Genomic DNA, 12325 nt, shown 5'->3' on the forward strand with positions numbered 1-12325 from the left:
GGGATCAGCTGACACAGATCGCTGTCACAGGCTGGTTAGTTATTTAAATGGTTTCAACTTAGTTGATCATAAAAAACTTCAGTGCACGGTTGCAGGAATCAGCTGAAACAGATCGCTGGCACAGGCTGGTTAGTTATTTAATGGTTTCAGCTTAGTTTATTTGATCTAAGACTTCAGTGCATGGTCGCAAAGATCAGCTGACACAGATCCCTGGCACAGGCTGGTTAGTTATTTAATTGTTTCAACTTAGTTTATTTTCTCTAAAAATTCAGTGCACGGTTGCAGGGATCAGGTAACACAGATCCCTGACACACGCTGGTTAGTTATTTAATGGTTTCAACTTAGTTTATTTTCTCTAAAAATTCAGTGCACGGTTGCAGGGATCAGCTAACACAGATCCCTGGCACAGGCTGGTTAGTTATTTAATGGTTTCAGCTTAGTTTATTTGATCTAAAACTTCAGTGCACGGTTGCAGGGATCAGCTGACACAGATCGCTCGCACAGGCTGGTTGGTTATTTAATGGTTTCAGCTTAGTTTATTTGATCTAAGACTTCAGTGCACGTTCGCAAAAATCAGCTGAAACAGATCTCTGGCACAGGCTGGTTAGTTATTTAATGGTTTCAGCTTAGTTTATTTGATCTAAGACTTCAGTCCACGTTCGCAGGGATCAGCTGACAAAGATCTCTGGCACAGGCTGGTTAGTTATTTAATGGTTTCAACTTAGTTTATTTTATCTTAAACTTCAGTGCACGGTCGCAGGGATCCGCTGACACAGATCGCTGGCACAGGCTGGTTAGTTATTTAGTGTTTTCAGCTTAGTTTATTTGATCTAAAACTTCAGTGCACGGTTGCAGGGATCAGCTGACACAGATCGCTGGTTAGTTATTTAATGGTTTCAGCTTTGTTTATTTGATCTACAACTTCAGTCCACGTTCGCAGGGATCAGCTGACACAGATCTCTGGCACAGCCTGGTTGGTTATTTAATGGTTTCAGCTTAGTTTATTTGATCTAAAACTTCAGTGCACGGTCGCAGGGATCAGCTGACACAGATTGCTCGCACAGGCTGGTTAGTTATTTAATGGTTTCAGCTTTGTTTATTTGATCTACAACTTCAGTCCACGTTCGCAGGGATCAGCTGACACAGATCTCTGGCACAGCCTGGTTGGTTATTTAATGGTTTCAGCTTAGTTTATTTGATCTAAAACTTCAGTGCACGGTTGCAGGGATCAGCTGACACAGATTGCTCGCACAGGCTGGTTAGTTATTTAATGGTTTCAGCTTAGTTTATTTTATCTAAAACTTCAGTGCACAGTTGCAGGGATCAGCTAACACAGATCCCTGACACACACTGGTTAGTTATTTAATGGTTTCAACTTAGTTTATTTTCTCTAAAAATTCAGTGCACGGTTGCAGGGATCAGCTGACACAGATCTCTGGCACATGCTGGTTAGTTATTTAATGGTTTCAGCTTAGTTTATCTAAAACTTCAGTGCACGGTTGCAGGGATCAGCTGACACAGATCCCTGGCACAGGCTGGTTAGTTATTTAATGGTTTTAACTTAGTTTATTTGATCTAAAACTTCAGTGCACGATTGCAGGGATCAGCTGAAACAGATCGCTGGTACAGGCTGGTTAGTTATTTAATGGTTTCAGCCAAGTTTATCTAAAACTTCAGTGCACGGTTGCAGGGATCAGCTGACACAGATCCCTTGCACAGGCTGGTTAGTTATTTAATGGTTTCAACTTAGTTTATTTTATCTAAAACTTCAGTGCACGGTCGCAGGGATCCGCTGACACAGATCGCTGGCACAGGCTGGTTAGTTATTTAATGGTTTCAGCTTAGTTTATTTGATCTAAAACTTCAGTGCACGGTTGCAGGGATCAGCTGACACAGATCCCTGGCACAGCCTGGTTGGTTATTTAATGGTTTCAGCTTAGTTTATTTGATCTAAAACTTCAGTGCACGGTTGCAGGGATCAGCTGACACAGATCCCTGGCACAGGCTGGTTAGTTTTTTAATGGTTTCAGCTTAGTTTATTTTCTCTAAAACTTCAGTGCACGTTCGCAAAGATCAGCTGAAACAGATCGCTGGCACAGGCTGGTTAGTTATTTAATGCTTTCAACTTAGTTTATCTTGATCTAAGACTTCAGTCCACGTTCGCAGGGATCAGCTGAAACAGATCGCTGGCACAGGCTGGTTAGTTATTTAATGGTTTCAGCTTAGTTTATCTAAAACTTCAATGCACGGTTGCAGGGATCAGCTGACACAGATCGCTGGCACAGGCTGGTTAGTTATTTAATGGTTTCAACTTAGTTTATTTGATCTAAAACTTCAGTGCACGGTTGCAGGGATCAGCTGACACAGAACGCTGGCACAGGCTGGTTAGTTATTTAATAGTTTCAACTTAGTTTATTTTATCTAAAACTTCAGTGCACGGTTGCAGGGATCAGCTGACACAGATCGCTGGCACAGGCTGGTTAGTTATTTTGTGGTTTCAGCTTAGTTTATTTTGATCTAAGACTTCAGTCCACGTTCGCAGGGATCAGCTGAAACAGATCGCTGGCACAGGCTGGTTAGTTATTTAATGGTTTAGGTTTGGTTTATTTCATCTAAAACTTCAGTGCACGGTTGCAGGGATCAGCTGACACAGAATCGCTGGTACAGACTGGTTAGTTATTTAATGGTTTCAGCTTAGTTTATCTAAAACTTCAGTGCACGGTTGCAGGGATCAGCTGACACAGATCGCTGGCACAGGCTGGTTAGTTATTTGATGGTTTAGGTTTGGTTTATTTAATCTAAAACTTCAGTGCACGGTTGCAGGGATCAGCTGACACAGATCGCTGGCACAGGCTGGTTAGTTATTTAATGGTTTCAACTTAGTTTATTTTCTCTAAAACTTCAGTGCACGCTTGCAGGGATCAGCTGACACAGATCGCTGGCACAGGCTGGTTAGTTGTTTAGTGGTTTCAGCTTAGTTTATTTGATCTAAGACTTCAGTGCACGGTTGCAGGGATCAGCTGACACAGATCGCTGGCACAGGCTGGTTAGTTATTTAATGGTTTCAACTTAGTTTATTTTATCTAAAACTTCAGTGCACGGTTGCAGTGATCAGCTGACACAGATCGCTGGTTAGTTATTTAATGGTTTCAGCTTTGTTTATTTGATCTAAAACTTCAGTCCACGTTCGCAGGGATCAGCTGACACAGATCGCTGGCACAGGCTGGTTGGTTATTTAATGGTTTCAGCTTAGTTTATTTGATCTAAAACTTCAGTGCACGGTTGCAGGGATCAGCTGACAGATCGCTGGCACAGGCTGGTTAGTTATTTAATGGTTTCAGCTTAGTTTATTTGATCTAAGACGTAAGTGCACGGTTGCAGGGATCAGCTGACAGAGATCGCTGGCACAGGCTGGTTAGTTATTTAATGGTTTCAGCTTAGTTTATTTGATCTAAGACGTAAGTGCACGGTTGCAGGGATCAGCTGACACAGATCGCTGTCACAGGCTGGTTAGTTATTTAAATGGTTTCAACTTAGTTTATCATAAAAAACTTCAGTGCACGGTTGCAGGAATCAGCTGAAACAGATCGCTGGCACAGGCCGGTTAGTTATTTAATGGTTTCAGCTTAGTTTATCTAAAACTTCAGTGCACGGTTGCAGGGATCAGCTGACACAGATCGTTGGCACAGGCTGGTTAGTTATTTAATGGTTTCAACTTAGTTTATCTAAAACTTCAGTGCACGGTTGCAGGGATCAGCTGACACAGATCGCTGGCACAGGCTGGTTAGTTATTTAATGGTTTCGGTTTGGTTTATTTTATCTAAAACTTCAGTGCACGGTTGCAGGGATCAGCTGACACAGATCGCTGGCACAGGCTGGTTAGTTATTTAATGGTTTCAGCTTAGTTTATCTAAAACTTCAGTGCACGGTTGCAGGGATCAGATGAAACATATCGCTGGCACAGGTTGGCTAGTTATTTAATGGTTTCAGCTTAGTTTATCTAAAACTTCAGTGCACGGTTGCAGGGATCAGCTGACACAGATCCCTGGCACAGGCTGGCTAGTTATTTAATGGTTTCAGCTTAGTTTATCTAAAACTTCAGTGCACGGTTGCAGGAATCAGCTGACACAGATCGCTGGCACAGGCTGGTTAGTTATTTAATGGTTTCGGTTTGGTTTATTTTATCTAAAACTTCAGTGCACGGTTGCTGGGATCAGCTGACACAGATCCCTGGCACAGGCTGGTTAGTTATTTAATGGTTTCAGCTTAGTTTATTTGATCTAAAACTTCAGTGCACGATTGCAGGGATCAGCTGACAGAGATCGCTGGCACAGGCTGGTTAGTTACACTGTTAGACATTTTATTGTATTTTTACAGCAACTTACTGGCAACACTATTGCCAGTAAGTTACTGTAATTACTGATCTACAGTATCTTTACTGTTGTGATGTTTTACAGTTCAACCACTTTACTGTAAACATATATTACAGTATAACAGCTTTACTGTAAACGTGGTTTACAGTTAGAAAGACTTACCGTGATTACGTTTTATAGTATCACTGTACTGCAAATGTGGTTTATGGTATAACACTGTAATTGTGTACAGTATAATTTGTTTAGACTGTAATTGTGTTTTACAGCATATAAAATAATATTAACATTCATATTCAATATAAGAACATTTACAAAAAACAATATAATTCAATAAAGTAGTCTCAGAATAGTGAATTAAACCAACATTTATTGTTGATATTTTTTTAACAAGAAAAACATTTTTCAACTGAATAAAACTCAAAAAACTCATTCAAACTCAGAGAGCCGCTGGAGGAAGGTGGTGATCCGAGGGCTGATGCTTGTAACCTTCCTCTTTACGACACGACCTGTCTTGCAGCTTGTACCAAGTTTTGCAGGGCATTTTGTTTCCATGTCTGGATTGATCCTCACAAAGAACCTTTTAACGGAAAAAAGGCTGCTTTAATTTCAAAATTAAAACATACATTACAGCAATCACCTATATGTTTCTGCAACTGTAGTCAAGCTATCACATATATTTCATTCTTAAATGGTGTAAGCTTTAATGGTGTAAAGTATTTACCTCTGTATCATCTCCAGTGTGAGGGACGCTGACTCCTGATACTCAAGGTTGAAAACGTAGTATGACGCAAAGAAGACAGCAAGGGTGCTGGCAAAGTCATGCATCTGCTCAGGCTCATAAAATGTCTTGCCCTCCAAACTGATCATCCAGCGGCTTGCAGACATGAAATTATTCCCTAAAAACAGACAAGAGTCCAATAAGACAATGTGCTCACCCTTACAAATAAGGTTTCCACAAGAATGCTGGATAGCAGGCCTCACACTGTAAAAAAATAGAATCCACACAGTTTGCTGCTGTTTCTCTTATTATTTATTATGTAATGAAAATTATGATCAATTACAGGAAAAAACTGCCTAATGTTTTGGCATTTTGGCCTGTGCTGAAATGTTAGGCTGTTTTTTCCTGTTGGTCATTGTGTATAATAAATAATAAGAGAAACAGCAGCAAACTGTGTGTATTCTATTTTTATACAATATAAAACAGACAAACCCCTGTTAAGTAAGTTGTTGTGGGTACAAATACCACAATAATTACATAGATTTTTTACAAAAATATTACAAGAGGATTGAAACTATTTACTTACCAAGCGCTATTACCCTTGGTGTGATAGGTAAGGTCATCTCTCTCTCAACAGACATCTTGGTGGAAAAAGCCTTTAAAACACAAACACTGAGGCTACATCACACTGTCAGCGCAGTCAGCAAGGGCAGGAGAACAGCAATGCACCACACTGGGCGGGAAAAGACAGAGAGACAATTGTTAATTTAATGTTGCATTTATTTAACCCTTGAAAAATATATTTACATAAGTAAATAAAAGAAAAAAAAAAACACAACCCATCTTTTCCAGAATAATTCAACTAATTGCTCTTTTGACCAACCTAACACAGACGTTACACGGTTTTCCTATGAAAAAGACCCTGGAAGACGTTGTATTAAAGGAAAAAAAACATGCTCCCCTTCCCACCTAAAAAAATAATAAATATTAAACTTAGGTTGGAGTTCCTCACGCCACCAACCTAATGTTATATTAACTTTTTAATGTTGTGTACTGCAGCTCACACAAAATTCAATAAAGCAGGCTAACCTACATGAGCAAGCTCAAAACTGGATAAGATTGTTTTAGCAGTCTCTAAATTTCCAAAAAAAAAGTTGTCTTTCTTTATTCTCATTAAATGTGTATTTTTACCTGCTGCTTTAGCTGAAGCTAAATGTCCCACTGTTAGCGTGGCTAGCTTCTCAATAGTCATAGAACAGAAGCGCAGGAGGACAATGCACCACACTCGGCGGGAAAAAGACAAAGACTGTGGTTGCGCCTGTGTTCCTCGCCCCTCCCCGTGGAAAATATATATCTAAATATATATTTAAATAAGAAAAGAAAAAAACACACACAACCTATTTTTTCCAGAATAATTCAGCTAATGTGCTATTCCGACCAAGCTAACACCGATTTTAAGCCCCCCCTCCCTCCCCCACACACAAAAAATATATATGCTCTTAAGAATTAATAAACGAGTATGTTAGGTAGGAGAGTCCTTTGCATTACCTTATGACGTCCCGTTTACAGTTTCCACACAGAGGTCCAACAATAACGAGGTGCAAAATCTTTTGTCCTCTCGAGCATATCGTAACGAAGAGTTAACAAAGTTGGACTGTCTTTCCTCTCCTGTCAATCACTGGATCACAGGTCATGTCAGTCAGGATATGGAGTGGTGGTTGGTAGAGGTGGTTGGGTGGGCGGGGCCAGCAAGCATTCAGTGTGTGTTTCACTAAGTTGGGTTGAGTAGTTCCCAGAAGAGTTCTGTACATGTTGCACGTTCAGTAAATGAGCAATTCAGTTACTGCTCGACTGAGAAGCCTCCGCCAAATTATTACAATATTCTCCACTGACTGAAGTTCGCCTTTGGCAACGCAGTGGCAAGCACACACTTGCAGCAGCTGTGCATGTGCATACAACTGCATGCAGCAGATTAGATGATCAGAATTCTTGAACCTTACACACAGGCAAGTCCCCTAAAAAGTCAAAACCATAATACTTTCACTGGTATCATACTGACAAATGGCATAGGTTGGAGGAAAATCTGGAAATGGTTGGCAGTGAAAGAGTTAAAATGTAATGCACTATTGCAACCAACCACTGAAAGAGTAAAAATACACAAACAGTATGATGAACCATTCAAATCACATAATACAGTAGCACTACTGCTAATGTGTTAACGGTAGGTATAACTACTACCGCAATTTTAAAAAATACAGTAAGTAAATGTAAATAACCTTAATATACCCATAATGCAAAGCAAATTACAGTAATTAACTGTAGAAATGTTTTCAGGTAAGTTACTGGGCATTTTGTGGTATTTTACTGTGAAAAATACAGCAAAGGTTAACAGTGTATTTAATGGTTTCAGCTTAGTTTATTTGATCTAAAACTTCAGTGCACGGTTGCAGGAATCAGCTGAAACAGATCGCTGGCACAGGCTGGTTAGTTATTTAATGGTTTCAGCTTAGTTTATTTGATCTAAGACGTAAGTGCACGGTTGCAGGGATCAGCTGACACAGATCGCTGGCACAGGCTGGTTAGTTATTTAAATGGTTTCAGCTTAGTTTATTTGATCTAAAACTTCAGTGCACGGTTGCAGGGATCAGCTGACACAGATCGCTGGCACAGGCTGGTTAGTTATTTAAATGGTTTCAGGTTAGTTTATTTGATCTAAGACTTCAGTGCACGTTTGCAAGGATCAGCTGACAAAGATCGGTGGCACAGGCTGGTTAGTTTATTTTATCTAAAACTTCAGTGCACGGTTGCAGGGATCAGCTGACACAGATCGCTGGCACAGGCTGGTTAGTTATTTAATGGTTTCAGCTTAGTTTATCTAAAACTTCAGTGCACGGTTGCAGGAATCAGCTGAAACAGATCGCTGGCACAGGCTGGTTAGTTATTTAATGGTTTCAGCTTAGTTTATCTAAAACTTCAGTGCACGGTTGCAGGAATCAGCTGACACAGATCGCTGGCACAGGCTGGTTAGTTATTTAATGGTTTCGGTTTGGTTTATTTTATCTAAAACTTCAGTGCACGGTTGCAGGGATCAGCTGACACAGATCCCTGGCACAGGCTGGTTAGTTATTTAATGGTTTCAGCTTAGTTTATTTGATCTAAAACTTCAGTGCACGGTTGCAGGGATCAGCTGACACAGATCCCTGGCACAGGCTGGTTAGTTATTTAATGGTTTCAACTTAGTTTATTTTCTCTAAAAATTCAGTGCACGGTTGCAGGGATCAGTTGACACAGAGCGCTGGCACAGGCTGGTTAGTTATTTAATGGTTTCAGCTTAGTTTATTTGATCTAAGACTTCAGTGCACGTTCGCAAAGATCAGCTGAAACAGATCGCTGGCACAGGCTGGTTAGTTATTTAATGGTTTCAACTTAGTTTATTTTATCTAAAACTTCAGTGCACGGTTGCAGGGATCAGCTGACACAGATCCCTGGCACAGGCTGGTTAGTTATTTAATGGTTTCAACTTAGTTTATTTTCTCTAAAAATTCAGTGCACGGTTGCAGGGATCAGTTGACACAGAGCGCTGGCACAGGCTGGTTAGTTATTTAATGGTTTCAGCTTAGTTTATCTAAAACTTCAATGCACGGTTGCAGGGATCAGCTGACAGAGATCGCTGGCACAGGCTGGTTAGTTATTTAATGGTTTCAACTTAGTTTATTTGATCTAAAACTTCAGTGCACGGTTGCAGGGATCAGCTGACACAGATCGCTGGCACAGGCTGGTTAGTTATTTAATAGTTTCAACTTAGTTTATTTGATCTAAAACTTCAGTACACGGTTGCAGGGATCAGCTGACACAGATCGCTGGCACAGGCTGGTTAGTTATTTAATGGTTTCAGCTTAGTTTATCTAAAACTTCAGTGCACGGTTGCAGGAATCAGCTGACACAGATCGCTGGCACAGGCTGGTTAGTTATTTAATGGTTTCGGTTTGGTTTATTTTATCTAAAACTTCAGTGCACGGTTGCAGGGATCAGCTGACACAGATCGCTGGTACAGGCTGGTTAGTTATTTAATGGTTTCGGTTTGGTTTATTTTATCTAAAACTTCAGTGCACGGTTGCAGGGATCAGCTGACACAGATCGCTGGCACAGGCTCGTTAGTTATTTAATGGTTTCAGCTTAGTTTATCTAAAACTTCAGTGCACGGTTTCAGGGATCAGCTGACACAGATCGCTGGTACAGGCTGGTTAGTTATTTAATGGTTTCAGCCAAGTTTATCTAAAACTTCAGTGCACGGTTGCAGGGATCAGATGACAAAGATAGCTGGCACAGGCTGGTTAGTTATTTAATGGTTTCAGCTTAGTTTATCTAAAACTTCAGTGCACGGTTGCAGGGATCAGCTGACACAGATCGCTGGTTAGTTATTTAATGGTTTCAGCTTAGTTTATTTTATCTAAAACTTCAGTCCATGTTCGCAGGGATCAGCTGACACAGATCGCTGGCACAGGCTGGTTAGTTATTTAATGGTTTAGGTTTGGTTTATTTAATCTAAAACTTCAGTGCACGGTTGCAGGGATCAGCTGACACAGAATCGCTGGTACAGACTGGTTAGTTATTTAATGGTTTCAGCTTAGTTTATCTAAAACTTCAGTGCACGGTTGCAGGAATCAGCTGACACAGATCGCTGGCACAGGCTGGTTAGTTATTTAATGGTTTCGGTTTGGTTTATTTTATCTAAAACTTCAGTGCACGGTTGCAGGGATCAGCTGACACAGATCGCTGGCACAGGCTGGTTAGTTATTTAATGGTTTCAGCTTAGTTTATCTAAAACTTCAGTGCGCGGTTGCAGGGATCAGATGAAACAGATCGCTGGCACAGGCTGGCTAGTTATTTAATGGTTTCAGCTTAGTTTATCTAAAACTTCAGTGCACGGTTGCAGGGATCAGCTGACACAGATCCCTGGCACAGGCTGGTTAGTTATTTAATGGTTTCAGCCAAGTTTATCTAAAACTTCAGTGCGCGGTTGCAGGGATCAGCTGACACAGATCCCTTGCACAGGCTGGTTAGTTATTTAATGGTTTCAACTTAGTTTATTTTATCTAAAACTTCAGTGCACGGTCGCAGGGATCCGCTGACACAGATCGCTGGCACAGGCTGGTTAGTTATTTAATGGTTTCAGCTTAGTTTATTTGATCTAAAACTTCAGTGCACGCTTGCAGGGATCAGCTGACACAGATCCCTTGCACAGGCTGGTTAGTTATTTAATGGTTTCAACTTAGTTTATTTTATCTAAAACTTCAGTGCATGGTCGCAGGGATCAGCTGACACAGATCGCTGGTTAGTTATTTAAATGGTTTCAGGTTAGTTTATTTGATCTAAGACTTCAGTGCATGGTCGCAAAGATCAGCTGACACAGATCCCTGACACACGCTGTTTAGTTATTTAATGGTTCCAGCTTAGTTTATTTGATCTAAAACTTCAGTGCACGGTCGCAGTGATCAGCTGACACAGATCGCTGGTTAGTTATTTAGTGGTTTCAGCTTTGTTTATTTGATCTACAACTTCAGTTCACGTTCGCAGGGATCAGCTGACACAGATCTCTGGCACAGCCTGGTTGGTTATTTAATTGTTTCAGCTTAGTTTATTTGATCTAAAACTTCAGTGCACAGTTGCAGGGATCAGCTGACACAGATCCCTGGCACAGGCTGGTTAGTTATTTAATGGTTTTAACTTAGTTTATTTGATCTAAAACTTCAGTGCACGGTTGCAGGGATCAGCTGAAACAGATCGCTGGTACAGGCTGGTTAGTTATTTAATGGTTTCAGCCAAGTTTATCTAAAACTTCAGTGCACGGTTGCAGGGATCAGCTGACACAGATCCCTTGCACAGGCTGGTTAGTTATTTAATGGTTTCAACTTAGTTTATTTGATCTAAAACTTCAGTGCACGGTCGCAGGGATCCGCTGACACAGATCGCTGGCACAGGCTGGTTAGTTATTTAATGGTTTCAACTTAGTTTATTTTCTCTAAAAATTCAGTGCACGGTTGCAGGGATCAGCTGAAACAGATTGCTGGCACAGGCTGGTTAGTTATTTAATGGTTTCAGCTTAGTTTATTTGATCTAAGACTTCAGTCCACGTTCGCAGGGATCAGCTGACACAGATCCCTGGCACAGGCTGGTTAGTTATTTAATGGTTTCCACTTAGTTTATTTTCTCTAAAAATTCACTGCACGGTTGCAGGGATCAGCTGAAACAGATTGCTGGCACAGGCTGGTTAGTTATTTAATGGTTTCAGCTTAGTTTATTTGATCTAAGACTTCAGTGCACGTTCGCAAAGATCAGCTGAAACAGATCGCTGGCACACGCTGGTTAGTTATTTAATGCTTTCAACTTAGTTAATTTTATCTAAAACTTCAGTGCACGTTTGCAAGGATCAGCTGACAAAGATCGGTGGCACAGGCTGGTTAGTTTATTTTATCTAAAACTTCAGTGCACGGTTGCAGGGATCAGCTGACACAGATCGCTGGCACAGGTTGGTTAGTTATTTTGTGGTTTCAGCTTAGTTTATTTTGATCTAAGACTTCAGTCCACGTTCGCAAAGATCAGCTGAAACAGATCGCTGGCACAGGCTGGTTAGTTATTTAATGGTTTCAGCTTAGTTTATTTTATCTAAAACTTCAGTGCACGGTTGCAGGGATCAGCTGACACAGATCGCTGGCACAGGCTGGTTAGTTATTTAATGGTTTCAACTTACTTTATTTGATCCAAAACTTCAGTGCACGGTTGCAGGGATCAGCTGACACAGATCGCTGGCACAGGCTGGTTAGTTATTTAATAGTTTCAACTTAGTTTATTTGATCTAAAACTTCAGTGCACGGTTGCAGGGATCAGCTGACACAGATCGCTGGCACAGGCTGGTTAGTTATTTAATGGTTTCAACTTAGTTTATTTGATCTAAAACTTCAGTGCACGGTTGCAGGGATCAGCTGACACAGATCGCTGGCACAGGCTGTTTAGTTATTTAATAGTTTCAACTTAGTTTATTTGATCTAAAACTTCAGTGCACGGTTGCAGGGATCAGCTGACACAGATCGCTGGCACAGGCTGGTTAGTTATTTAATGGTTTCAGCTTATTTTATCTAAAAATTCAGTGCACGGTTGCAGGGATCAGCTGACACAGATCGCTGGCACAGGCTGGTTAGTTATTTAATGGTTTCAGCTTAGTTTATCTAAAACT

The 12325-nt window shown here is 40.8% G+C and overlaps 1 protein-coding gene across 3 annotated transcripts; it reads right to left on the reverse strand.

Moving 5' to 3' along the window:
• Window positions 1-4720: 4720 nt before the first annotated feature.
• LOC145426202 (uncharacterized) lies at window positions 4721-6773 on the reverse strand. Of its 3 annotated transcripts, none has more exons than XM_080299765.1 (4): window positions 6640-6773; window positions 5678-5824; window positions 5095-5269; window positions 4721-4950 (listed from the first exon to the last, which is right to left on the reverse strand). In XM_080299765.1, the coding sequence occupies exons 2-4, from the start codon at window positions 5730-5732 to the stop codon at window positions 4800-4802; spliced, it is 381 nt and encodes a 126-aa protein (XP_080155891.1). In that variant the 5' UTR covers window positions 5733-5824; window positions 6640-6773; the 3' UTR covers window positions 4721-4799. The 3 variants fall into 3 exon arrangements, with proteins under 3 accessions (XP_080155891.1, XP_080155893.1, XP_080155892.1); XM_080299767.1 differs by having other exon boundaries at window positions 5678-5779; window positions 6640-6739; XM_080299766.1 differs by lacking the exon at window positions 6640-6773 and having other exon boundaries at window positions 5678-6560.
• Between the last annotated feature and the right edge of the window lie 5552 nt (window positions 6774-12325).

This window comes from Astatotilapia calliptera, chromosome 3 (assembly GCF_964374335.1).
Source record: "Astatotilapia calliptera chromosome 3, fAstCal68.1, whole genome shotgun sequence".
Taxonomy (NCBI): Eukaryota; Metazoa; Chordata; class Actinopteri; order Cichliformes; family Cichlidae; genus Astatotilapia; species Astatotilapia calliptera.

Coding starts and splice junctions, on each gene's coding strand:
- LOC145426202 (XM_080299765.1), bottom strand. CDS start 5,732: ATGTCTGTTGAGAGAGAGATGACCTTACCTATCACACCAAGGGTAATA. Junction 5,270..5,677: donor ACCAAGGGTAATAGCGCTTG/GTAAGTAAATAG, acceptor GTCTGTTTTTAG/GGAATAATTTCATGTCTGCA. Junction 4,951..5,094: donor ACACTGGAGATGATACAGAG/GTAAATACTTTA, acceptor TTCCGTTAAAAG/GTTCTTTGTGAGGATCAATC.